This window comes from Neopelma chrysocephalum, unplaced genomic scaffold, assembly GCF_003984885.1.
Source record: "Neopelma chrysocephalum unplaced genomic scaffold, ASM398488v2 Primary Assembly neopelma1_63, whole genome shotgun sequence".
Lineage (NCBI taxonomy): Eukaryota > Metazoa > Chordata > Aves > Passeriformes > Pipridae > Neopelma > Neopelma chrysocephalum.
In genome coordinates, this window is record NW_020897720.1 from 15,217,404 (window position 1) to 15,242,591 (window position 25,188).

A 25,188-nucleotide genomic window follows, 5' to 3' on the forward strand; every position below is an offset into this window, starting at 1 on the left:
GGGAAATACTCCTGCACTGCAGAGGAGTCTGAATGAGGTTTCAGCTTCATCACAAACCCAAGGTCCAGTGGAAGAGTTGCTGAGTAACTCCAACAGACCAACAGGAGCTGCAGCCACCAGCTGGAGGTGGAGGAGGCCTCCTGAGAGTCCCCTGGTTCTCCAGTGCTCATCCCTTGCTCCCACTCCTCGTGTCTCATCATGACCCACATTCCTTGGATGCATTTGTCTCCTGATTTGCATATTAATCTGAGTAAAATGGCAGCATGGCAGTTTTTGCTCTTTCCAGTCATTTGTGCTGTTGTGGGACCCCCAAATTAAGAGGTTGTTAATGGGGACTTGGCCAGAGTGTAGCTTGGGCATGAACAGCCTGGTGTTTGTTTGCTGCAGGGGGAGAACGGGGACAGAGCAGGACAACACAGATCAAAACCTCTGCCTCCTAATGAGGAACATTTCTGTTCCAGTTCCAAGGTTTGTTTCACTAATTTATAAGACAAAGCAAGTCATTAAGCACATCAAACCCTTATACTGTGTGTAACCCCAAACCAGGCAAAATAGATCCATGCTGTCAATATTAGCACAGCTTTAGTATGTCTTCTTCCCCTTCTGTGAGGAAGAAAAGAGAGATGTGCACAACAAAAATGATGCTGCCAGTGTTCAGCTTTCCCTTCCTTGGTAGGAATTCTGCTCTGTGTTTGCCCAAGAGAAAAATCATCCATCCCCATCACTTTGAGACCCTCCAGACAAGGTAAGAGGCCCCAGCTGAGAGGCACAACACGTACTGTGGACTCACTGGTGGCACAAACCAAATAACCTTCGTTTCCACGGAGTGGAACACGAGTCCCAAAATGCACAAGCCTCTGACATGAGGTCGTACTGGGGTGCCAGGCCCTGCCCTGGGTGTCCTCACCCAGTGCCTCCTGCACGAGGCAGATGGTCACACCATCAGACTCACCCCTGTACACACAATGACAAGCTGCAGTGGCACAGACACACCTTCTCACCCTGGGCTTTGTGTTGTACTTCCTCCCATCCCTGTCCCACAGTGGTTTCCCCCTTGGCAGCAAAGCAGGACAGCTCCACTCTGGGCAGGGTCAGCCCCGGCTGGAGCAGCTCCTGCCTCCCCAGCAGCCCCTGTGGCCCTGCAGGACACTCACCCTGTGCTCAGGAGGGAGCAGCTGCACCCAGACAAGGGCCCTGCAGGCAGCAGCCGTCGCACTGGGAGCTGTCACAGGGATCTCGGGGGGAATTGTTTCACAAGTGGTTCCCATTTCAGGTAGTTTGGGATGTTCTTGCTCTTCCACCATGTGCTGAGCCCATTAGAAAGACCTCTGGCTCTTCATGCACATTTTTAGAAGTGTCTCTTATTCTCTAAATCAAGACTATCTGTGCAGCCCATATTCTCTCTCTGTGGATTTATCTCTGAGATGACTCAGCTTCAAGGCTCATGTGGTATTTTAGAGTCTCTCTGATAACCTTTAATGCCTCTCTTTGTTTAGCAGTGAAATTCATGTGCTGCTTCTCGAGAGCCTTTTGTGAACCCCAGAGGTCGCATGATTCCTACAGGCTGATTATTCTTTAATGTCTACGTGGGCTCCCTTCAGGCACAGATTAGTTTTGCAATTCTGCTCTGAGTTTATTTTTAAAAATTATTCGTATGGTTGCCATGAATTCCCAAAGCAGAGAGAACATCTTTTTACTTATTAAATGCAGCTCTCACAAGCAGCAAATAGATCTTTTGCAGAGTACATTTGCATTAACTCCTGCATCCCTCCATTCCTTAATTAGTTCTACGTGCAGAAGTTCCTCAACATAAAACGCCAGTGAAGAAAAATGAGACTGGGGCTTAAAACAAAATAATTAAGATCCTTCAATTTAGTGCCCAAGAGGCTGAAACAGCGGCTCCTGTTCCAGCAGTGACTCTCACACATTGCAGTGGGTGTTAAATGAAATTCTAAAATGTCTAAAATCTTTTCAATTGCTGCCAAGACAGATGGGCAGGATGTGCTCTGCTTCCCCTGACCGCTCCTCCACCCCACAGGTGCCACGGCTCCTGCTCTGCCTCAGGCCATACAACTCATCTCCTGATCCCAAACCAGAACAGAAGCTGCTGCCCTTCTTCCCCCACTCTGCCCGTGTGTGGGTGGCCAGAGGAGTTGCAGAGATCTCCTGGAATCCCACCAGCCTTCCCCACCACGGGGAGATCCTGCGTTTTGCCTGTGCCACCTCTTCCTTCTCCTCAGCACTCCTCTTTGGCTCTTCCCTGGGTGTAGCTGCCATCAGTTCACCTTTCAGCTCCCCCAGGGCTCAGGTAGCAGTGCTCAGGTGCTGGGTCACGTTAAAGTATCAGCTCACAGGCTGCACCAGGAGCCTGCAGGGCTGGGGGGATTCCCTGCCTGCTCTCCCAGAGGGTCAGGGGCCAGCAGCTCCTCCATTCCTCACATTCCCCAGCTCACACACAAGTAGCTCAGCAGGTCTCAGCACGGGGGAGTTGCCAAGGCCCAGCAGCCCCTGGAAGCCAAGAGCTGCCCTGGGCAGAGGTAACTTGGTGTCACTGCTGCACAGGTCACCAAAGGGAGGCTGGTGAGGAGGAGTGTGAACAGTAACAATGCACAAGCACCGCACAGGGTTTCAGTTCCAAAATCCTTACATTTGCAAGATTTGCTTCCCCAGGAAGACCACCAGTCACTGCTACTTACAGTTCAGGTCTTAAATTTGTCTTCTGATGGTAAAGGGTCAGAAAAACCTGTCTGGAGCAGTGTGAGATCACAGTGTTGTAACTCAAAGATGCTCTGCGTTTCTGGCCATCTTGGCTTCTAAACCACAAGGCTGGAAGTTGGAAAAAAGCTGCCACAAACAATGGTTATTGGTATGGGGATATAATTAGTGCTCTAAATACCAAACCTTCAGCAGAAGGCAGTAGGATTCAAAGGCACTCTTACCCTGTGTAAAACTGGCACACATGGCAGCTTGGTCTCTGTGCTCCTGGAGTTCTTGTGCCCAGTGAAATGCAATTCCAAAGGATAAGATGCCTCAGGAACAGCTTCTGTCAGTGGTGATGATACTTACTGTAGTCAGGACACACTCCACTAGTAAAACATTTCTTGGTATAGCCCAACATCCTGGGACAATGAATATCTATTCTGGCTCTGGAAGAAACCTGAGTTCAATTAGTGGCTGCCTTATTCATGGTCTAGGTATGCAGCTCAGATGGAATATTGTTCTCTCTGAATACTTACAAACAAGCAAAACACACTCAGATTTTAAATACAGCAACATCCCTGGTCTGACTCAACACACAACATTTGTTTAAAAGATGTTTGCCAAGGGATTTATATAAAGTCTCTCTGAAACCCAATAACCTCCCCCAGGGCTCCCACCTGCCCCAGGCTGCAGCAGAGCTCTGCCCCCTCATCCAGTGCACACTGACAATTGAAAACTACCCAAAAGCAACCTCCTGAAGGTGCTGCTTGAAAAACAAGCACTTCAAAAGCACAGCAAGGACTTTGCAAAGGACTGTGCAGGAATAAGCTCAGAGTTTATGATTCTCAACACTGTTCATCTGAGCTGACTCCATCACGGGTCGGCTCTTTGATGTCAGTGAGGACCACCCTTCTTCTGACCTCCTCTGAACAGCTCCCTGGGATTGCACAGAGCCAGGAAAGACTCAGGGATGGCAACTGCCAAGAAAGGAAGTAATTATTTTCTTCCATTACAGAGTATTTTTACTGTCACACATCTGAACAGCAGAAGTGAGTGCAGGAGTTTCACCGAAATGGTCCATAACATCTCCTGGGGCTCTGTGCAATCCCCCACTCAAATCTGAGCACCCACATCGTTTTTCACTTCAAATATTCAACCCACCCACAAGAGGTAAATATTTGTATGGTTCTTTTATTGAGACTGTGTCAACCTGGAAATAGATGGACAGTCAACAAGAGGGGTAAATACACGCCAAGTTAATAGGAGCAACACATCCTATCAGTCATGTCCCCATCCCATCAGTCATGTCTCACACTGTGAGACACTGTCAGCTGGCCTGTCCCAGTGGGATACACATCCAGGGTGTGCCTGGAGCATCCCCAGAGCATCTGAGCACCTGCCAGTGCTGTGGCACCAGCAGGGTTGGAAGAACTCACCCCGTGAGCCCTGTGCCATGTGGGTTCCAGGGCCAGGCCCCCAACACCAGTGTCTGGGCCGGGTGTTAGAGGGGGAGACTTTGCTCAAGAGTTTCTAATTGTTCTTCGAAGAACTTAATCTGCTCTTCGAGGTCCTTCTGTTCAATCAGCAAGGAGGTCTTGGCTTGAACAAAGTGCCGATAGTCCTGGAGCTGCTGCTCCGTCAGGTACTTGGCCAGGATTCCAGAGACCACCCGTTCCCTGCGCTCCAGGTTCTCCTTCAGGTCCTTGGCGTCCTCCCGCTGCCGGGACAGGAGCTTGTGCCTCTGGCTCAGCGAGTGCTGCAGGGGGAGAGAACAGAGCAGCCCCCTGTGAGAGCTCAGCACTCCTGGCAGGCTCTAGTTCTTCATTTGGAAGCCACAGTCGATTTAATTTAATTACTTCCTCTTGTGGGCTTTGTGCTCCACTTGAGTTTTTTCTCGATTGAATTACTCATTCTTGTGGCTTGTAAGGTAAAGACATGGTAAACCCCAGCAAGGCTCACTTCTTCCATGCCGCCCTCAGGAAAAAAAAAAATCAATATACTTAACATTCTGGGCATTTTAAAGCATCCTGTAGCCATCTTCATTCAATTAGAAGCTCTTTAAGGAACATGTCTTTGTATTTTGTGCGTTGCATGTGGCCAGAGTGCCAATGACATATTAAAAAGGTAGAGTGGCTTCTATTAAAAGGTATGTGCAATAAAATAACTGTGATGAAGAGAGTAACTGTTCATCAAAGGCTTGTTAACAAACCCACAAGAGTCAGGCCTTGCTTGTTCTACAGGATTTTTATACCTTTCACATTTAGCCAAGTCCCTTTCAGCTGCAATGATTTTCACAGGAATAACACTGCTGGAAAATGTCCCATTTCAGGACAGTGTCCATAAATCCAGCACAGATCAATCATTACTGTCGACACCCTAAAAACAGAGTCAAAGATTGACACTGCTGGTTCTGCTGCCATCAGGGCAAATGCAGTGAGCAGGAGATGGTTGTGAAAATGATGGCACAGAACCGAGTCTTTGTGGGGCATGTTATTCAAATGTTTGAATAAATGATTTAAATGTATTTCCTATGAAGAGTATAAACATAACACTAGAGAAACAACACCCTCCCTGCCAACCACAAAGCCAAAGTCTGGATGAAATACTGCTCAGAATTATTCACATTAACACAACTGACATTTTGGGGGTGGTAAATCCTACTCTTCATGTCACACTGCATGGAAGGACCTTTTTAGTGCAGTTCTGCTGGTGAACTGTGATGAACCTCCAGAGCTACAGGTCAGCAGCAGCACAGCTCCAGAAAATCCCAGTTTTTGTAACTCTGTGCTTTTCCAATTTCCAAATGAGAGATAACAGGAGGTATTGTGTTGATAAAAACGTGTAAAAGCAATAAGGACAGCAGGGAAGCATCACTCCTGGGATACATTTGGCTTGTCTTCTCTAGCAAAAAGGAGACTTTTCAGACTTGAAAAGATTTCCTGGTGACATGAGACAACTCCTCATTTTCCAGCAAATATGAGTTAAACTACAGGGCGTTTTATCTCAAGTTATGACCACATCTTCTTCCTGCTCCCCAGAACAAGCCCATTAAGTGAAGTGTGTTTTCAAAGGCAGTGAAATCACCAGTGGAGAAAATTAAACCCACAAAAAGCCCTGTGAAGCCCAGGTTTGGGGCTACTCCTCAGGGAGCAGCCCGAGGGTCCAGAGGCCACCCCTGTGGCTTGGACCCTCACAGGGTTCTGCTGTTGCCCCCCATCCCCTCTGCAGAGCTCGCTGGGCACTCCTGTGCTCCAGCACTGAGCCCTGGCACCAGACCTGCCGTGGCACAGACACTGCCTGGCACAGGCTGGATGGGACAGTTCAGCAGGAGCTCAGGGAGCTGTCAGACAAATGAGGTGAGCACAGCCTGCCCTGGAGAGAAGGAACCCACCAACCCAAACACCTGCTGGTCCCACTCACCCTCTCCTCGGGGTCGGTGCTTCCATCCATCCTGCTCATGGCGTTCTGGACCCGGGCCAGGCGGCTGGACAGGCACAGCAGGAGGCTCACCACCTTCTCCAGGTCCCCGATGAACATCAGGTACCGCTCGAACTCGTTGGGCTTGCACAGGTCCCTCACCGTGTCCTGCAGCCCCTGGCCCCGCCGGGCGCATTCCCGGGATTCCTGCAGGACCAGCTCCTGCTCCTCCCACAGGCTCTGCAGCCTGGCCCGCAGGCTGGCCATGAGCTCCAGCTGCAAAGGGAAAAACACCACCCCAGAAAGCTGTTACTGCCCAAGGGAACCCACGGCAGTTCTGGAGAGTGGATTTGCTTCCCATCGTCTTCGCCGAATTTTTGATTTCTGAAAGAATTTTAAGCTCCGGGAAAGAAAAAGGGGAAAAAAAATACAGTATTTCTAAGCCATACTTAATTCTCAGACTCTGAAAAGCAAATCACCTTAATGGGCAATATAATCCCTAGCTCAGCTTTAATCTGTCAGAAGGGAACTGCAATAAAGATTACAACATTACACAGAGTTGTGCTCTAAGACATCCAGGGCATGCAGCCACAGCTCTGCACCACTGGGAAGAACTGACTGGAATTTCATTTGTTACATGCACAGAAAAAGTCAGTTCCATGGGTGATTCAAGCAGGTCCCAGTGCCTGGGCAGCAAAGCAAGGAGAGGAGGCTGTTTGAGAGGGAAATGTTGATATGGAACAAGGCCTGGAGACCGGAGTGGGAGAGGACCACCACCAGTTCTTTGGCAGCTGGGCAGCACCACCATGGACAGCAGCAACAGGCAGACAATGGTAATGAAGGACATCACCACGTGCACAGCAGGAAGAGCTCCAGGATTGTCATTTCCTGAGAAGGAGCATGGCCAGGTTAATACAGGGGAAAAAGCCCCTCTGACCCTGCAGAGCTGCCCCATCGCCCTCCTGAGCTCTGCACGTCTGTCACAGCTCAGCTGTGTCCAACCCACCCCATTCCTGCATGGATGGAATTAACTGGACATTGGAATGTGCAGAAACTGCTGCCAGTTCTTAGAGTAAAAAATATTTCTTATTTAGGCTGCGAGTTGTAATTAACTCTGCAGATTTTGAGACTAGATTTGAGTGTTAAATGGGGAGTCAGGAGCTGGCCATGCAAGGAAATCTTTAACCAACCCTGTGTGCTTGTTCCAGGCACATCCATCCCCAGTGACCTGATGGAGACAAGAATGTGGGATCTGAATCAAAGCAGGCAGGATTTAAATACCACCATTTATGATCAATAAGCCAATTTGCCAGGACTTCACTTACTGGCAAAAATTGACTCAAAGTTACCTGTGAAACAGGCATAAAAATATCCACAATAATAATGACATTAATAATAGTAACTTTGTCCTGATGGTTCCTCTGATGTCATCTACATACTTTCTTAGATGTGATGTCATCTGGGTCGTTTGTGCTGTCCCTGCTCCTGGGCAGGACTTGGTGTCTTTCAGAGGTAGATTCTTTGCTCCTTCTCTCAGCTTCATGTTCAGATTCAGGACATTCTTCTGGGCCATCTCCATGGCTTTTCCTGCCACTGGAACAGAAAATAAACACCTGTAGCAAACAATGCTTTCTTCTTAAACATTGTGTTCATGGTTTTATCCATCTTGACTTCAGAGTCACTCTCTTCTCACAGTAGGAATTTTTCTAATTTTTTTAAAAGATACAGAGGAAAAGATTTGCAGCCTAGGTCTGTCACAGGCCCTTCAGCAAGGCATCATTGAAACCCTTTTCTTCCATCATATATCCGTAGCCTCAGGTGTTTCTTAGTATGTAGATCAGAAAGCTAAAATATTTCATTAACAAAACAAAAATAAAACAATATGCTCAATTTCATCTTACCACTGGTATATGATATCTTACTACAAGATATTCATATGCTAAAACAGAAAAATACCAGATAGTTGGTTTTGTCTACTTACTCCTTCTCCTGCACATGCTGCACGTTGCCCTTCTTCCTGTGTGATTTATCCAGCATGGAAATGTTAACGGGAAACAAACCCTCCATCAGGTCCAAAGCAGTTTTTCTGCCAGGATGAGGCATGAGAATGTCCACCAGAGACCTGTCCCTGGCCACGATCTCCAGAGCAAGCTCCTGGTCCCGCTGGTGGTGAGGATCCTGCAGCCTCCTCCTGGGCAGGCGTGTCCCTGTCCCCAGGGGAACATCCTCCTGTGCAGCTGAGCCTTTGGGGGCATTTCTGTCTCCTTGGAGAGGCTGAGCCAGTGCTGGGGGTGGGCACATTCCCTGCTCTGCAGGAGCTGCAGGATGCTGCCCTGGGTGCTTCAGTGCAGCATTCCCACTGGGACACTGAGTTCTGCATTCCTCCTCCACTCCACCACCTTCCTCGCTTCCCCTTCTTGGGATGGGAGCAGAGGTTTCAGGAGTCAGCTCCTTAGTATCCTGAAAACATGCATGTCCAGTTATGCCATTATGTCCATGATTCTTGGATCCATCTTTCTCAGGATCACGGAAACTATAAGAGAGAAGAGAGTTCCTTTTATGTGAGACATTCCCTCTTTGATAGATACTTTTGCAGACAGTTTATGAGCTATGATCAAATGTTTCTGATGTCACAGTTCTGTCTGAAACTTCCTAGTCAGCATGCAAGGAACTGGAAATTTACTGCTAAACTAGGAAATTTAAGAAAAACTTCAAAATATTGCTAAAAATACATTTTTTTTTTCTAAGCTAATCAAGCCTCCAGAAACCATTGGGATATTTTTGAATGACTGAAACAGTGGAAATTCTTTTACTACACAAGAATCAGCATCACTGCCTTGCTGAGGCAGAGTTCAGATGGGTTTTCTCCCCTGATGCTCCTCAGACCAGCAAAGCAAATATGGAGACTTAAAACACAAACTTCTCAGTTAGTGAGGCATAAATGGCACAGTATTTTTTTGCCTTTCAAAAAGCACCCCCAAAGCCCCTGTCACACCACGCTCATCACACACTCTTTCCAGGCACGCCCGAGCTGTTGGAGATGCTGTTTTCTCTGGAGCTCGGGTGAGGGAGCTGTGATCCCAGAGATCTGACTGTGCAGGGACAGCAGCTCCGGGGCACCCGGCACTCCCAGCCTGTGCTTCACACGGTGCAAGTGGCTTTAAAGACTGTCCCAAACGGGCAGTGCTCCCATATGGACAAGGAAGGACCCCGAGAGAGAAGGACAGGAACATCCAGCCATGGCTGTCACACTCCACAGCCTTACCTGGGGGAGCTGGCACAGCCCTCACAGCTCTGGGATGGTGCTGCTGCACCACTGGCACATCTGCAGGTGTCCTGGAAGGGAAAACAGCACACTGGGACAGCAGGCACTGCTGGAGAGGCAGCTCTGTAACTTACTCACGTGCACACTTCCAGGGATGGGGCATCCACAGCCTCCTGGGCAACCTGTGCCAGGGCCTCACCACCCTCACAGATTGTATTCCCAGCCTCTGATCTAACTCTGCCCTCTGTCAGTTTGAAGCCTTTCTCCCTCTGTTCCTGTCACTCCATATCCTTGTAAAAAGAGTAAAATCCCTCTCTGACTTTCCCATAGGACCCCTTTAGGTGCTGGATCTCTGTCTTACCCGAGGGGAAGGAGGAGCAGATTTTGATCTGTCAGGAGCTCTCCCCAGTGCAGGATCACCTGCCTGTGGGAGCCTTTCAGCTGCAGGACAGGTGCTGGGGCAGGTCCCGTGTGCTGTGCTGGGATCAGCCCCACTGGGATCCCCTCTGCTGCTCACACCCGGCGGGGCAGCGACAGCCGAGGCAGGAAAAACATCAGGCGATTTCTCTCTGGGGAAAACTTGGTGGAAAACCTCATCATTTTGCATCTTCCTGCTCCCACTTGGGTTGGAAATCTTGCCAGGAGGCCCTTTGGGATGTGACAGCCTCTTGTGCAGGGGTGGCTGGTGCAGTGGGAGGTGCTGTGAACCCCCTGGCCTTTGGCTGATCTTTCGCTCCATGTATTCCATCAGTGCAGTGTGCTGGATTTGTTTCAGCTCTGTCCTGGAGATGCTGGAACTGGAAAGTGCCCTTTCTCCATTCTCCAGAGCCCTTCTCCTGGCTGCCACTATATCTTGCTCAGTGATTTCATCCCTAACTTGACTCCAAGATGCTTCCTTATCCATTAGCTGATCGAGCTTCTCAGGCTCAGAATAGCACAGCTTCTTTTCCTCTTTGGTTACCCTTTTCCTTGCCCCTACTCGGCTTGTTTGTGGCTTCTGTATTCCTTCATCTTTACTGAAACTTTCCAGGGATTCTAGATGAGAAGGGGAGCAAAGAACAGGTTTGGCATCCTCGTTTGCACTGGATAACGAGAGAGACCGAAGGTGTTCAATTGAGGGCCTTTTAGAGGGTTTCTGTCTCAGTCTGACAGGCAAACTCATCTGTAAGTCTTTCCTCTTAAAGGAGGTTTCTCTAAGGACCTTTTTCTGAGCCACTTTAAGTTTCTCTCTGTAGTCATTCTGGAAGCTCTCCTCTGTGAATGAGGCAGGGCCCCCGAGGATGGGATCGAGGATGGGATGGGGGCTGTGGAGCTCAGCCCTGCCCCGGGGGTGCTGGCTGGGCCCTGGGCACTGAGGGCTCTCCCTTGGCTTCTCCACACCCTGTGCTGAGCCAGCACAGCCGCTGGAAGGGATTTCCCGTGGTGACCTGGAGTCCTCCTGGCTGTGGGGGAGCTGGGTGGGCTGTGGGACACTGCTGGGCTCCCCCCCAGAGAGGTAGTAAAGCATGGGGGTCATCTGCCTGCTGATCTGCTCACCAGCACCATCCTCCCAAAGCTGTCTGGAGAGCTGGGTTTGAAATCCAGGCTGGTGCTTCTGAACAGGAGGATCCCCTTGTTCCAGACACGTGCTGAGGTTGGGATTGCTGTTATTATCCCGTTTTCCTTCCTGGGATTCACGTACTAAGCGAGATGTGGGATCTTCCTTTGGTCTGAAAAAAGCCATTTGGCTGCTGGTGTCACAGCACTGCTTCCTTCCCTGATCCAGCCCCTCGTGCTGAGGGTGCTCTGCTCCCACAGCCTCGCAGCTGCAGCACCCCAGTGACCTCTGCACTCTGCCTTGCTGATCCAGGACTGGCTCCCTGACACCTCTCCCAGGTTTTCCTGCAGAATCATAGCACCGATTGTTATCTGTACAACTGTTCAGCTTCCTGGAAGCATTTTTTGCAGGGAGAGCATTCTCCACACATTGTGTGTCACAGCTGTCCTCAAACACATCCTGGTCCATGTCTGGGTGCCACTGGGCACAGAGCAGGTCCTGAGCACGGGGCAAGGGCCCCTTCCCCTGGCTGGGTCCTGGCACGGTGCTTGGCAGAGCTGCTTTGGCAGTTGGTTTCTGCACCCCACAGGGACACTGTTTGACTTCCTGTGTATCATTAACAGCGCTGGGGTTGGAATGTGCTGGGTGATAGGACTGGGAGTTCATCTCGGTGGGAATTTTATAACCATGAACTGAATTATAAGCAGAAAGTATTTTGGGCACATTTGCCACAGAGTCTGTCCTTAAATATTCTTGGAAGATGAATGAAGAAGGTCTGCTGCAAATGTGTGGATTGCTTCTCTTTGCAGGTTGTTGGGGTGGGCTCCACTCTCCATTTCCCCCTGTCTTTAACCCCTGAATGTTTGACAGAGATGCCTCGTTTGTAGAACCAGAAGAAAGGCCCTTGTTTTCCAGAGTCTTTTCCCTGGCAGGCCTGATGTCTCTCTCTGTGAGTTCATGCCAGTGTTGGCTCCCTGGCACATCCCTGTGTGCCAGCTGACTGTCCTGCACTGCAGGAGCTGCCTGCCCCTTGCACTCACTGTGTCCCCCAGAGCTGTGTCCCCCAGAGCTGTGTCCCCCTCTGGAACTGTCCCGGTGTCTGGTGATGTTGTAGCTGTCGAGCCGTGTGGGAGGGGAAGGTGGAGGTGCTGCCAGAGCTGCAGGTCCCTGATTCAAAGTCCCTCTGGTGGGAGCGGTTCCACAGCGGTCAGGGAGGCTGGGAGAGCTGGGATGGATGCTGGGGGCTGGTGCCTTGTGTGGCTGCAGGGATCTGAGGTCAGGGGGTGCAGCACTGAGAGTATAAATTCCCCTGACATACTCAGAGTCCATGTACGGCGCCTGCTCCGGGGGCAAGGGGCAACATTCCCCACAGCACGGGCGGGTGGGACACTCTGGCACGTGGGAGCCCCCTGAGAAGGAGCTGTAGGCAGAGTCTGCCCTCCCAGGGAGGTGCAGGGCATGGTCTGTGCTGCCCATCGACTTCACTGGTGACAGATGATGATCGTTCTCAGGGGGGATCACAGGCTCTGCCAGCTCCCCACTTCTGCCACCTTGCCTGGGAGTCCACCTTTCTATCTCATTCCCAACTGAAGCCATGTTGCAGCATTCCCAGAAATCCAAGGCTGATTAAAAGTCCACAACCGAGTCGTTAGAAAAGAACATTTTTCTCTGTATCACATTCCAGGAATATCTAGAAGATCCTAAGAAGAAAGAGAACCGTGAAAAAACTCAGTGGGAGGATTCTCACTGCACTTTTTCTCAGAGGCTCATAGAAAGTGCCTTGAGGCTGAGAGAGCATCCTGATGAGACATCCTGACATCAGTGAGAAGTCCCCCCAGCAGTGTGACCCCCTCTGTCAGCTCCAACCGCCCTGACACACTCACAGGCACATGAGTCCCTCAGAAAAGGCTGAACCTGGCACCAGATGGGTGCTGGCCAGTGACCTTGTTTAGTAATTCTCATTTAAGCCAGCTCTAAAGACTGATTAGTTATTAAACAAAGCAAACAAACAGTCTTGAAAACAAGCTGCTCCCGTGACAGGCCTTCTGAGGAGACACAAACTCTTTCCAGAGCCCTCCAGAATATTTCATGTCTGATTTCTTCACAAAGGTTGAACTCACCAGACCCTAATCTGCCATTTCCAATATCATATTTCTGTGGCAGGGCCTCACAAAGCTGGCAGAAAGAGAGGTCTGAGGGGTGATGTTGCTCTTTAATCAAAAAACTTCACATTCCTGCCTTGTTTCAAAGACAGTCCCGGTATCATTCATTTTGAGCCAAAGGAAGAGATGGACAGGAGCCAAAACACACAAGTTAATCTATAAATGAAACTTGGACTGGTGAGGCACACTAAATAAATTAACTAGTTTCTGGGAACTGAAAGCAGCCTAACACCACACAGTGGGAATTTCTGCTGGGCTTTTTTTTTTTGAAATTTCAGTAAGAAATCAGCTCAAGGATGCCTGGAGAAGTTCTCTCCCTCTTTATAGATTATCTAAAACACAGCTGTGAAATTTCCTCGTGTGTCCCTGAGTAACTGGGTCCCACAGGAAACATGAAGGATCAGTGGCTGATGATGACATTCCCCATCCTTGTCACCATGGCACATTAGGGACTTTAGGGAAATAAAAACCTTGGATACCTGGTGAAAGGGACACCTTGGATTTTCTGAAGCCACAGAGCTAAAAAAACAGGTGAAGGTTGCCCTGCCATTCCCTGCAGACTGACTGTGCCACAGTTCCAGCACCCTGGGCACACAGAGGGCCCTGGGAGTCTGTCCCAGCCTGGGCTGGGAATGCTCAGCAGGACCTGCAGGGGCTGGGAAGGGCCCCGGGATCAAACCCCATGGGAGCCACATTCCACAACAGACCCAGGAGGCAGATTCCTCTGTCATTCTTATCTGCCTTGTCTTAATCAAGTTTTTCTCCCAGTGGAACCTCTCCAAGCAGTCCTGTTCCTGACAGGGCTATAAATAGAGCCAAGTCTTTGTCTGGGATGTGCTGGCACAGATCCACAGGAGTTAATGGAGCCACCCTGATTTACAACGAGAATTTGGCTCTAACTTTTCACAGCAACGTGTAGAAATAACAGTTGTGGTTTGGTTTATGTCTGTCAGTGAAGGTTCTCTTCTGGTTTCCTATTCCAGTGATTCCCAACATCTCTTTTCCCTCATTGTTTCGATCCCCTGATTGTGATTCACAGTGAATTTGGCAATACAGTGAAGAACTTTTGACTCAGGTGATACCAGAAATAAGAGGAAATATAATTTCAGTATTTTAGAAGACCAAGGCAAGGACCTCTGACTGACACTGAAACACACCTTAGGGAAAACTTGTCGTATTCCTTTTGGTGAAGATATTTCCTAAACCCTGGCAGCAGAATCATTGATCTCAATGTGTTTAAAGAACTATGTGAAAACTGCCTTCTCTTTCCCATGTAAGAGAAAAACATTAATGCATTTACAACTCACCTGACAAGAACAATGACATTATTGTTCTCAGCTGAGAGGTGGCAGAGCTCCCTCAGGGACTGTCTCTGGGCCTCAGAAATGCTCTGGCAAGGCTGGAATACAATGTGCACATTCCAGACAGGCTTGCAATATTTTCATTGTAAACCACTGAAAGCGAGAAGAAAAATGTTAAATTAAAGTCTCTCAGAACCAAACCCACTGGAAGACGAAGGAAAGTGTATTAACACTTGTGTTAACTTGACTTCCATCCACTGGGTTATTGTATTTACCCCAGTACTGCCCAGAGCACAGCCCTCTGTGTGAAGCAGTTTGCAAATGTAAAGCACATCCTCCTCTTTGCTTTATCCATCTGACCAACCAGAGGGATGAGATGAACACACAGAAGGGAAACAGGGGCTCTGTGGGGAATGGGACCTGTCCAGTGCCTCCCTGATGGCTGAGGAAGGACAAAACCCAGAGGAGAGAGGACACTGTGCACGAGGCTGGGCTGACTCTGGGCTGAGATAATGATGTCTTATGGCTCAAAACAATATTTGTTCCAAGTTTCCACCATGATAATGATAGAAAAAAACAAGACAAAATAGCAGTGGCAAGGCAATGCCAGGAAGTCCCCATTGTGCAGCTCGTGCTGTACCATTTCTCAGCTCAGACACCAGTGCTGGCATTAAAAACTCTTCACCCAAACACTGTCAAACAGTCCCCAAGTGCTGAGAGCCAATTTGTGCCCTGCTGAAGTCTCCAGCCCCTCACAGACCTCTGTGAAATACAAGTCCCCACATCAACCTCCTCTGTTCTCAGGAAAGGTTTGCATTGCACAACCTGGAATTCTTTGCAACCAACTCAGAAGGTCAAAGCCTCATGTCCCTGGCAAATTAACTGTACAGAGAAAAACCAGTGACTCCAGACTGCAGTCAGTTAACAAGTTACCTGTCTTTTAAGGGCAGGGTTTCTTCTACTTACTCTTTGGTCTTGTTTGACCTCAGTTAGACTGTGCTAGGTGCCAGAATTGATCCACAACTCACCTCAGTTACACACAATGCTTGCTCAAACAAACCATCACCCTTTAGAAACACAGCTATTCTCTTTATGAACTCTCTGATTTATCATCAACAACCCAGGAAAAACAAGCCCTGGCCCCAAACACACTCCACACTATGTGTGTGTGCTTGTGCAGGTCCCTGGAATTACCAACACCACCTTTCTGTCAGGGAAGCAAGAATGAGCGTTTTCCTTAATAAACACAAGCAGAGTTCAAACCCTCATAGCTCTCTTTCTGTAGAACTGCCCTTTTTAAACAAATGGCTCCATGACAATAAAGGGGAAAACCACAGCTATTAATCCAGATCAAACCACAGCACTCAGCTGCTCTCAAGGAGAGAGACAAGTGTGCAAAATGCAAAGCAAACACTGTGACCAACCTACCAACATCATGTCATGTTCATGCCTGTGAATGACCTGTTCCTTATCCAAGGGTAAACACCTGATGTCAATATTAGCTGACATTCCTCAGATTCCAGCCAGCTGCACAGGCTGCAGCCCCTGATCCAGCTGCTCCCCAGAGATCACCTGAGGCACTCTGGTGTCAGCAGGTGATCCCATGGGCTGTCCCAGGGCAACCTAGAGAGTCCAAAATCCTGGGGAAGTCAGGTCCAGTCTCTGGTATCTCAGAAACCCTGAGCAGGTCATGGGTTGATGATCTGGCACAGGTTCCCAGATCTCCATCCTGCTCTTCCTGGGCTGACCTTGATGCCCACGCAGAACATGGATGCAGTGACTGCATCTCTGAGACATGAGATGTCTGGAAATAAGAGCTGCTCCTTCCACCAGACTGTGAGAGAGCCAAAAATTCCAGACAAATGCCTCAAGTCTTCAGATTCCATCACTTTGACATGACTATTGACAGGGTGAGAGAAGTGGAGGGACACCACATCCAGGAGAGTGTGTCTGGCTGATCACCCTGATTTTCAGCACCTCGAAAGTCCCTGTTTCTCTCTTAGCTGCCTTTTTTTTTTTAATAGATATTTTCCCTTTATTATTTTTTTCTAGCTTATAATCAACAATTTTATCCCCTTGGACTTTCAGCTTTAGGTTTCAAACAGGAAGCCAAACACAGCAGATGACATCCCCTTTAGATAATTGGAAAAGCACACATTCTGCTAATCTGTGTTTTTCATACTAAGGTTCCTGAAGACTCTAACCCCCAAATTTCTCATTCAATCCAATTTCCAAAACTCATGCAGGTAGCTAATGGTGCAAGGATACAGTGCATCAACACCCAAGGACAAACTCTCACCTTTGGCTTACACAGTGGAAAGCAAACCCTGCTACTGGGAGCCAGGGAAAGCCCAAGTGCCAGACAGTCTCCAAACAGAGCCTAAGTGGGATTTAGGGGAGGTTTATGCCTTGTGTGAACAGAAATAAATTTCACCACAGTTTGAGGAATGTAAACATTTCCCTAAAACCCACAGATCCAGACTCAAAGCTTCCTGGAGCCATCAAAGTGTCTTGAGAAATTTAGAGGAGGATGAAAATAATAATAACGCATCACAACATCCCTTTTTTTGGGTAGGGAGTGGATAAACCTTCCTAAACTTCCTCACCCAGCTGTGCCAGGCTCCCTGCAGAAGGAAGGGATCCTGACTGACTGGAAGCTTTGCTGGAGCCCCAGTGCCAGCACTGGTCCATCCCATCCCTTCCCCGTGTCAGGGGTGACACCTCCCTGTCATTGCCCCTGGGCTGAGGAAGAGCTGAGGCCCAGATGAAATACTTTTGGACCCAGGAGCCATGGCCTGATCTCTGGCCAAGGTTTTAATGAGGAAGATCAGGTCTGGCAATTCTTCACAGCCCTGTGAGAGACTTTTCCTGGGCACCCACCAGAGCCTGACCCTTTAATGAGAGCAGTCACCCGCCACATACCTCCCATTGTCCTCCAGTTCCCTGACTTCCCTTATTCAGCCTCAAAAATTTCTCTTGGCTTCCATCAGCACTAGTCTCTAATCTACTAAACAGCACCAAACACTTATTTTTGTTTCTACCTCTGTGCTTCTCAAAACTCCTTTTCCCAGAAATCACAGTTTCATCCCAAACATGTTTCTTTCTTTCCAACTGTTTCCACTTCATCCCTTCTTAGTTTATCATAATTTTCCTTTTTTCTTTTTTCAATCTAATCAGGTTCATTTGATGCCATAAATATAACCCCATGCTGCTTCTGCAGGCTACAAGAACACACACAAATATCCAAGAGCTTTAAAGACTTACAGGCTCTAAGGTACTCAAAATCAAAAAGAAAAAAACCTAATGACACTGTTGATTTTTAAACATATGCCTTTAGAATTAATATAGATATTAATTAATAGAATAAATAATATATATAATGAAGATATTTTCTCATTTCTACCTGTTGAGTGCTTGCCAGCAAGGCCATTCAAGAAACATCAGAGAAAAATAAAATTCTCCAAGTCCCCCTGACCTACCGCACTGAGCTGCCCACAGCTTGGGCAGCAAGGCAGACCCTGAACAGGGGAAATCCAGTTCAGCATCTCCTTGCACTGATGTGTGGTTTGAGTCCAGAACCCTGTGAGCTGGGACAAGTTGGTCAGCAATCTGTGCAAGCAGAGCTTTAACAACATGTCCATAATTAACAGTCTGTAATTAGAAAAATCCAAGTGTTTATTACAGACAGCTCCACCAGCTGCCACACATCCCACCCCCGCTGTATTCCCAGCACTCATGGATCAGAACTGGCCTTTCCCAGCTCCATCAGAGCTCTGGGAGAGCTGATGCTCGCTCAGGTTTGTGAGTGACAGTTGTCTGGCTGGAAAATGCCACAAAGTCATCTTGTCTCTGAAGAATTGTGGTTGTCTGGGCAGCTACATGTGGTTTCTTGTGCCACAGCATAAAACCATTCCCAGCAGCTCTGTGGGTGTCTCTGTCCCTGCAGCCCAGGAGGCCCTGACAGCTCAGGCTGCAGAGTCCAGTTTCTCCAGGCTGGAGTTTTGTTTTCCACAGACAAATCTGCCACGGGAGCAAACATTCCTGCTGCAGCTCCAGTTTTGGACAAGGATGGATCCAGAGGCACTGGCTGGGCAAGGGGCAACATTTAGTTTGCCTTAATAAAGTGGGATTATATATATATTATTTATTTATATAAATAAATCTGTGTGTAATATTTAGATCATGGCTTTTAGATGTAATAAAGGTGGATCAAACAATTCATTCTCTGCTCCTTAGATGTACTGAGCAGCTTTTTGTGAGCTTGGCAAGCTTTAGCCTGTGTGCTATGAACTTCATGAATGATACAGAAACACACTCCCTTCACTGGATTCCCAAAGTCATTCCCATCTAGGGAATAGCTACAGGTAAAATACTGCACAGAGAGTCCTACCAGACCTTCCCAGGTGACATGGTCAGTCTGGCTCACCCAGATCCTCCCAGAGAACAGGAGAGGACCCAGCTCCTTCACATCCTCACCACTCCTCCTAAGTACAAATTGATCTTTTTAATACCTTACTACCCTCAGTAAATCACGGAACTTTTCCATTCTTTCAAAGCACATTCCCAATCTAAAATATCATTAGCAAACAATACTTTCATTTTCTCGTAGACAAATTAAGGATTATGAAGTCATATTAATCAATTACTTGATATTTAAAAAAAAAATCCATTAGCTCTTTAACTTTCTTATTTTGACATAGGAAACAGAAACTGTTCCTTACCAGAGGATGTCTGTTTTCAGTCTAATTCATCCAGATGTTAAACATAATTGTGCCTGCCTTTGGGCTGGGGCAGACACTAATGTCATATCCAGTTACTACAGAACATTCCACTGGAACAAGAGAAAAACACCAAATATACACAAGACATAATATATCAGACTGCTCTGTTCCTTTGGCAAATAATGGATTCCAGTATTTTCCCACAGCTTTCATTTGGACAGAATTCATAAGGGTTTATGCTTAATCTCACTAAACATATCACTGGTTTCCACAACAAACAATGAGAAACTGGATTAGTAGTTAAAAATAATCTGGAAATATCCAATAGTTACCTTACTGCAGGTTTAATGGGGGGGGAATGATGGGCATAAATCAAACCCTTGGTCTGCAAAGAGCATCAGAGAATCACAGACTGGTTTGGGTTGGAAGGAGCTTAAAGGGCATCTCATTCCACCCCCTGCCATGGGCAGGGACACCTCCCACCATCCCAGGCTGGTCCTTTGATCCAACCTGGCCTTGGGCACTTCCAGGGATGGGGCAGCCACAGCTTCTCTGGGCAACCTGTGCCAGGGCCTCCCCACCTTCCCAGGGAAGGATTCCTTCCCAATATCCCATCTAAGCCCACCCTCCTGCACTCCATCCAGACAAAACCGACAGGAGAGCCAGAGGAAAAGTCTGGGTAAAGCATCAGTTCCTTCAGTGCTGGGAAAAGGCAGCACCCAGGGCTTTAGTGAGAGCCTTTGCCAAAGCAGCAGTGCCAGGGCAGGGATTCCCCTCTGGCAGCAGGGAGGGATGGGAGAGCAGGGGCAGCTCACTGGGAGCAGCTCCTGATTCCCTTCAACCCTGGGACCCAGTGGTTCCCTGTCTGTGGCACCTCATACCCATTAGTCCCCACCCAAACACAAGGCTGTGAGTTTTTGCAGGTCCACCTTTCTACATTTAATCTGTTCTACAGAAACTTCCTTTTTGAGTTCCCACATCAGTTCCCAAATCCTCCATAACCTGCATTTCAGCATCAGCCTCAAACACTGCCTGTGCTGGGGGATCATTGAGTGTATTTGTACCGAGGTAACTGTTCCCTGTGTAACGATGTCTGCCTGCCAGACCCCTCACCCCACCTGTTTAACATGGATCTAGATTTTACTTGGACTAAAAACCCCCCCTAATCTGCACACTGAAGGATAGAGCAGAGCTCCTGTGTTTGTATCAGGCTGAGGTGACACTCCAGACTGTCTGTGTCCACAGCAGGGATGAGGCTGGTCCCTCACACACTGTAACACACTGATCATTTGAGCATTTTTAAAGATAAATTTTCTAGCACAAATTCAGTCCTGCCCTTGTCAATTATTTGGTTACAGTCACACATTTCCCTATGAAAATGTCATCTCTCACCCACAGGGATCCCTGAAGTTCAGGTGGCCTGGTGCAATCACATGTGCCTGAGACAGCTTTCAATCCCGGGTTAAACAATCCAAAATGTGGTTTTAATATTTTCCAGGGAACATCCTGCTCCCTCCTCTGCTTCCGGGCTGTTCCAGGAGGGAACACGGACAGATGGGAGCACCTGGACCTCGACAGCACCTGGACCTCAACAGCACGTGCTCTGCAAGGACCTGAGAGCGAGTCAGTCCTTGCTGGGCAGAGAGGAGGGATAGGAAACACAGCACTTGGACACCTGCTTTCCCAGGATTGGGATTTCTTCTCCTGCCTCCTCCACCAGTCCTGCCTGGCTCTGGACAGGCTCTGGCAACACGTGTGACCATCACTCCAGTGGGACCAGTGGCTGTGCCTGCCCTGTGCTGCTGAGCTGGGGCTGGGCACCCTCTGCACCTCCTCTTTTGCTGAGACCTCCCAAGCCACCCGTGAACAGCTCCACAATCCCACAGCACCCCCAGGCTGGCCCGTGTGGCACAGAGCTGGCACAGGGCCACGGGCAGCTGGCATGACCAGCACATCTCCAGCACCTAAACCACACATCACCAACTCTGCACTGAACCCCCTGGGTCCAAGGACCCGTGTGGTGTCCTCCAGCTGCTCCAGGGACACTGCTGAGCTGAAGGGAAATGTGCTTGTCAGGATGGAGTGGTGAGATCCCCCCAGCACAGCAGGGACAGGCACTGCAGCCCCCAGAGCTCTGCACGCTCAGCCTCGCTGAACCCCCCTCCCCAAACACCCCCCCATCCACGGCTGAGGGAGCAGCCAGACCATGGACCAGCAGAATCACTGCTCTCCAGACTCACAGCAAACACAGCACAAGCAGCAGAGCAACCAGATGTTCTTTTTCATTCTTTTCTTGCATAAAGCAAATATACAGACAGACAGCACAGCAGCTGCTGGGGACAGCACGTACCAGGTACAGGCATCTCAAACACACACACACTGAGCTGATGTTTGGTTAGTGAGACCCACAGAACTACAGAAGGGTTGGGCTGGAAGGGACCTCAGAGCTCAGCCAGTTCCACCCCCTGCACGGGCAGGGACAGACCCACAGACCAGGTCACCTCTGGCAGTGTGAGGTGCACAACGAGCACAGACAGGGCACACCTTCTGCCTCCAGTATTCTCCTTATAAACAGAAGCCAATGCTCTGGTCCAGATTCCAGCTGTGCCCTCGGAAAAGATCGGAAAGTCACCGAAGCAGAACTTTTGCGTCTCCCAGCCCGCAAAGTTCTCAGTGCACTCACAGAAGGCGGGGGGCGAGTCCCATCTCTCGGCTGGTCCCGGGCCGGGATGTCCCCGAGCAGCTCCAGGGGCACTCACAGCACCCTCCGGCTCCGGGGGCAGCTGCCCCGGGCTGTCGGGGCTCTGTCCGGGCTCTGTCCGCTCAGCAGCGGTGGCAGAGGGAAGGAAGGAGAGGGAACAGTGGGCTGGGCTGTCCCATTATCTCACCAGTCAATCATTAACCACGGCGCTGCTGCTGCTGCCCGAGCCCTTGGCCGGCGGCCACGGCTCCCACGTGGGCACGGCCGAAAAATTCCATGAATATGCTGCCAAGGCCACAGAGGAGAGAGCAGGTGAGGCCCCTGCGACCCAACACACTCCTGCACATCCCACCGGGACGGGACAGCAGCGCCTCGGGAGCATCCCTCATATCCCACCGGGACAGCAGCGCCTCGGGAGCATCCCTCACATCCCACAGGGACGGGACAGCCCCAGGAACATCCCTCAAATCCCACCGGGACAGGATGGGACAGCACCGCTCCAGGAACATCCCTCCCATCCCACCGGGACGGCACCGCCCCACTCCCTCCTCACTGCCTTACCTGTGCTGTCCCCAGCCCGGGGTCACAGAGCACAGGAGCCCCTTGCTCTGGGGCAGTCGGGAAGCACTGCTAACAAAAACTAATTAAATCCAACTGAAAGTAGTTAGATTTAATCCAACAAAGTAGTTAGATTTGATTTTCTTAAAAGATTATATCCTGCTTCCTGAGGGTGAGAGAAAAAGGGTTGTACAGTGGAAGTTAATGCAGCTCAAGGCAACTCTGAAGCTGTTTTATACACTGCAGGGTTTTTTTGTGTGGCCTTTTAATTATTTTTAAGTGTTTTTTCTCATAAAAGGGCACAGAAAGCACAGATTGAGGCTTTCATCTGATTCGTGTGACTCTGAATCAACTCAAAACTCTGCAATAAATGTTTTCTGCTTCCAAATACATGTGATGAAGCCTCATACAAACATTTTATAATGTCCTTATCCAGTGAGATGAATTCCTGCTACGTCCCAGCTGGGCTTAAAAAATAAGCCGATTTTGTGCCACTATTTTTTCCCCTCAAACTAAGCTGCCAACTGGATAATGCCATGCTCTGTAATTTGTTATGTATTGTCTCTCAAGGGAAAACTGGGCATTCCTCCCACATTTCCTACAGAAATAATCTGCTCACCTGTGGTTGTGCTGTTCTCATCTGCTGGAAGGAGAAAAGTGGCCTCCAGTGGGGGACAGGCTGAGCCTGTGGGTTGTGCCTGCCCCCACCCCACTCTCCTGCCAGAGCCATCCCAGAGAGCTTGGAATGGGGTTTAATGCAGGGAATCTGGAGAGCACAGGGATTGCTGTGTTGGGAAAGCCTCAACTCCACATCTCCTGAGCACGAAGAGCCTCTGGAACACCATCCTCTGATGATCCCTGTGATCCATGTTTGAGGTGCTCCTGTGAGCAAACACCAGGCTCCTCTTCACAATCCTGCACACAAACAGGCCCTCCCTGAGCCCAGGCTTTTCTCACCAGCACACAACATGGTCAGTAACTCTGCACATGGAACTGGGCTCCTGGGAAGTTACTCAGTAACTAACTCAGGGTTTAGTCATTGCATTAAATCCTGTTTTCACCCAGCAGTGACTTGGTATCTGATCAACTGCTCTGCCACGAGCAGCCAGGGGACGTTTCCAGCAGTGCAAGAAATGAGAAGGGAAAAAATTCTGCCCACAAAGGCAAAGCTGAGCAATCCTCCTGCCATGGGAGGAGCAGAGCTCTGCTCTGGGGCAGAGCTGCCACTCCAGGCGTCCTCCATGCACAGCAACTGCTGGACATCTGGACATCCCTTTGGCCACTGGTCTGTCAGAGGATGGCTGGGTTGGTGCAGCACTGCACACAAACCAACCTCAGACCTACAGGAATGATCAGGGTTCCAACACAGCACATGAGAAAAGAGGGAAGTCAAAGCCATCGTGTTCCCACCTTGCACTCAGAGGGTTCATTCCCCAGCTCCTGCCTCTCCCTGACCCTGCACCAAGGCTGTTCCCTGGAAACAGTTTGGTTTGGCTCTGGGATTTGCCACAGGTCTTTGTAAGGTTTGGCTCTTATATTGGGAGATTTTTTAAAGACATTTCAACACATCAAAATTGAGAGTGTCCAGACTTTTCCAGACAGTACAGTGCCTGACTTCTGTCTCTGTGAGAGAACTCTGCAGACATCCAGGTTCAAGAGCCCCTAAATGAAGTGTCTCCTGTGTGTAAACTGGGGATCAATAGCACTCTTCTCACCACACTGCTGTCAGGATAAACCCATTAAAAACTGTGGGGCTTTGGAAACAGTCCCCTCCTAAGCCAAGGGAAGGCTCTGGGACTCACTGAGTGCCATTCCAGGAGGGCTCTGCAGCCACACTCACACATGGAACACTGGGCAGGGCTCCTTTAGGGCCCTACTCTCACAATAAATCCATGTTTTACAAGTATTAGCAATTAAACCTTCCCACTGCCTTCACACTGAGCGCTGTAGATTTGGGCTGACTAATTGCCCTTTGCTCCATCCCCAGATTTAATCACATGGTAAGATGTTTAATGACTAAAAATGATTGAATGAGATGGGATGGGGACACCCCAAGGAGAGAATTTACAGCTGCTCTTGGCAATTAAAACCACTAGAATGCATTAGTGTCAGAGAACACGACAGAACCACGGCAGAAACCTCACTCTTGCGTCAGCCTGAGCACTCCACCACCATTCATCAGCTCTAGGAAACAACCAAAGTGTTCTCAGGGGAACTACAAGTCACAAAGCTCACTGAGGTTTGATATTGATAAACTTATGGCAACAATAATAAACAGGGCCAAGAGTAAAAACAAACAGGGGATTTTGTAAAAACAACAGAGCTGAGATTCATTTCAGTTGTCCTTGGGTGCCTAAACCTTTAGAGTGCATTTACATGTTTTCAAACTCTTTTTTGCACCCAGAAATACTAATGTACGTGGTGGATTTCTTAATTGAGAACTAAGACTTTCAGGCAAGCCTTGATTTTTACAGCTGGCACTTTCAGAGATGCATAAAATCTCCTGACACTTCCCAGGATGGTGTCAGTGGTTGCCATCAGCATGGCTTTCATTTCCAAGCACTGCCACAGTCCCTGCACAAAACTGCTTGGAAGTAGAAAAGAATAATTAGGATTATGGGCCAAAATTTGCCTCTTGATGCTGCTTTACAGATCTTCTGCCCAAGCTGCTCTGTGCTGGGATGTGTCCTGTACTCACTGCAGCTCCTGAAGGCAGAGCCCTACAGTGCTGGAGACACCAGTGACTGACACAACCAGGGCAGGGGCTGCTCCCTGCTCACCTGACCCTGCACTCTGCACAGCCCCTGAGTGCCAGGGAACAGCACC

General features: G+C 49.0%; 2 protein-coding genes across 4 annotated transcripts in view; one reads left to right on the forward strand and one right to left on the reverse strand.

The window, feature by feature from the left end:
- Positions 1 to 2,959: 2,959 nt before the first annotated feature.
- On the reverse strand, positions 2,960 to 21,932 carry SHROOM1 (shroom family member 1). Of its 3 annotated transcripts, XM_027682297.1 has the most exons (9): positions 21,787 to 21,932; positions 14,389 to 14,535; positions 12,000 to 12,619; positions 9,744 to 11,969; positions 9,383 to 9,453; positions 8,099 to 8,650; positions 7,557 to 7,704; positions 6,121 to 6,393; positions 2,960 to 4,456 (listed from the first exon to the last, which is right to left on the reverse strand). In XM_027682297.1, the coding sequence occupies exons 3-9, from the start codon at positions 12,513 to 12,515 to the stop codon at positions 4,202 to 4,204; spliced, it is 4,041 nt and encodes a 1,346-aa protein (XP_027538098.1). In that variant the 5' UTR covers positions 12,516 to 12,619; positions 14,389 to 14,535; positions 21,787 to 21,932; the 3' UTR covers positions 2,960 to 4,201. The 3 variants fall into 3 exon arrangements, with proteins under 3 accessions (XP_027538098.1, XP_027538096.1, XP_027538097.1); XM_027682295.1 differs by having other exon boundaries at positions 9,744 to 12,619; XM_027682296.1 differs by lacking the exon at positions 14,389 to 14,535 and having other exon boundaries at positions 9,744 to 12,619.
- Positions 17,203 to 25,188, forward strand: part of PTTG1 (pituitary tumor-transforming 1) — a 28,957-nt gene continuing 20,971 nt past the window's right edge. The window contains exons 1-2 of the mRNA XM_027682302.1: positions 17,203 to 17,213; positions 25,164 to 25,170. The gene's annotated coding sequence lies outside the window, so the exon portion shown is untranslated. The remainder of the gene's footprint in view (positions 17,214 to 25,163; positions 25,171 to 25,188) is intronic.

What these genes read in the sequence shown, in the direction of transcription:
- SHROOM1 (XM_027682296.1), bottom strand. Translation starts at nt 12,515, where the DNA reads ATGGCTTCAGTTGGGAATGAGATAGAAAGGTGGACTCCCAGGCAAGGT. An exon ending in GGCTGTGCCAGCTCCCCCAG is followed by an intron (nt 8,651 to 9,382) that starts GTAAGGCTGTGG and finishes TCTCTCTTATAG; the next exon opens with TTTCCGTGATCCTGAGAAAG. An exon ending in ATGACATCACATCTAAGAAA is followed by an intron (nt 6,394 to 7,556) that starts GTATGTAGATGA and finishes TTCCCTTTGCAG; the next exon opens with CTGGAGCTCATGGCCAGCCT.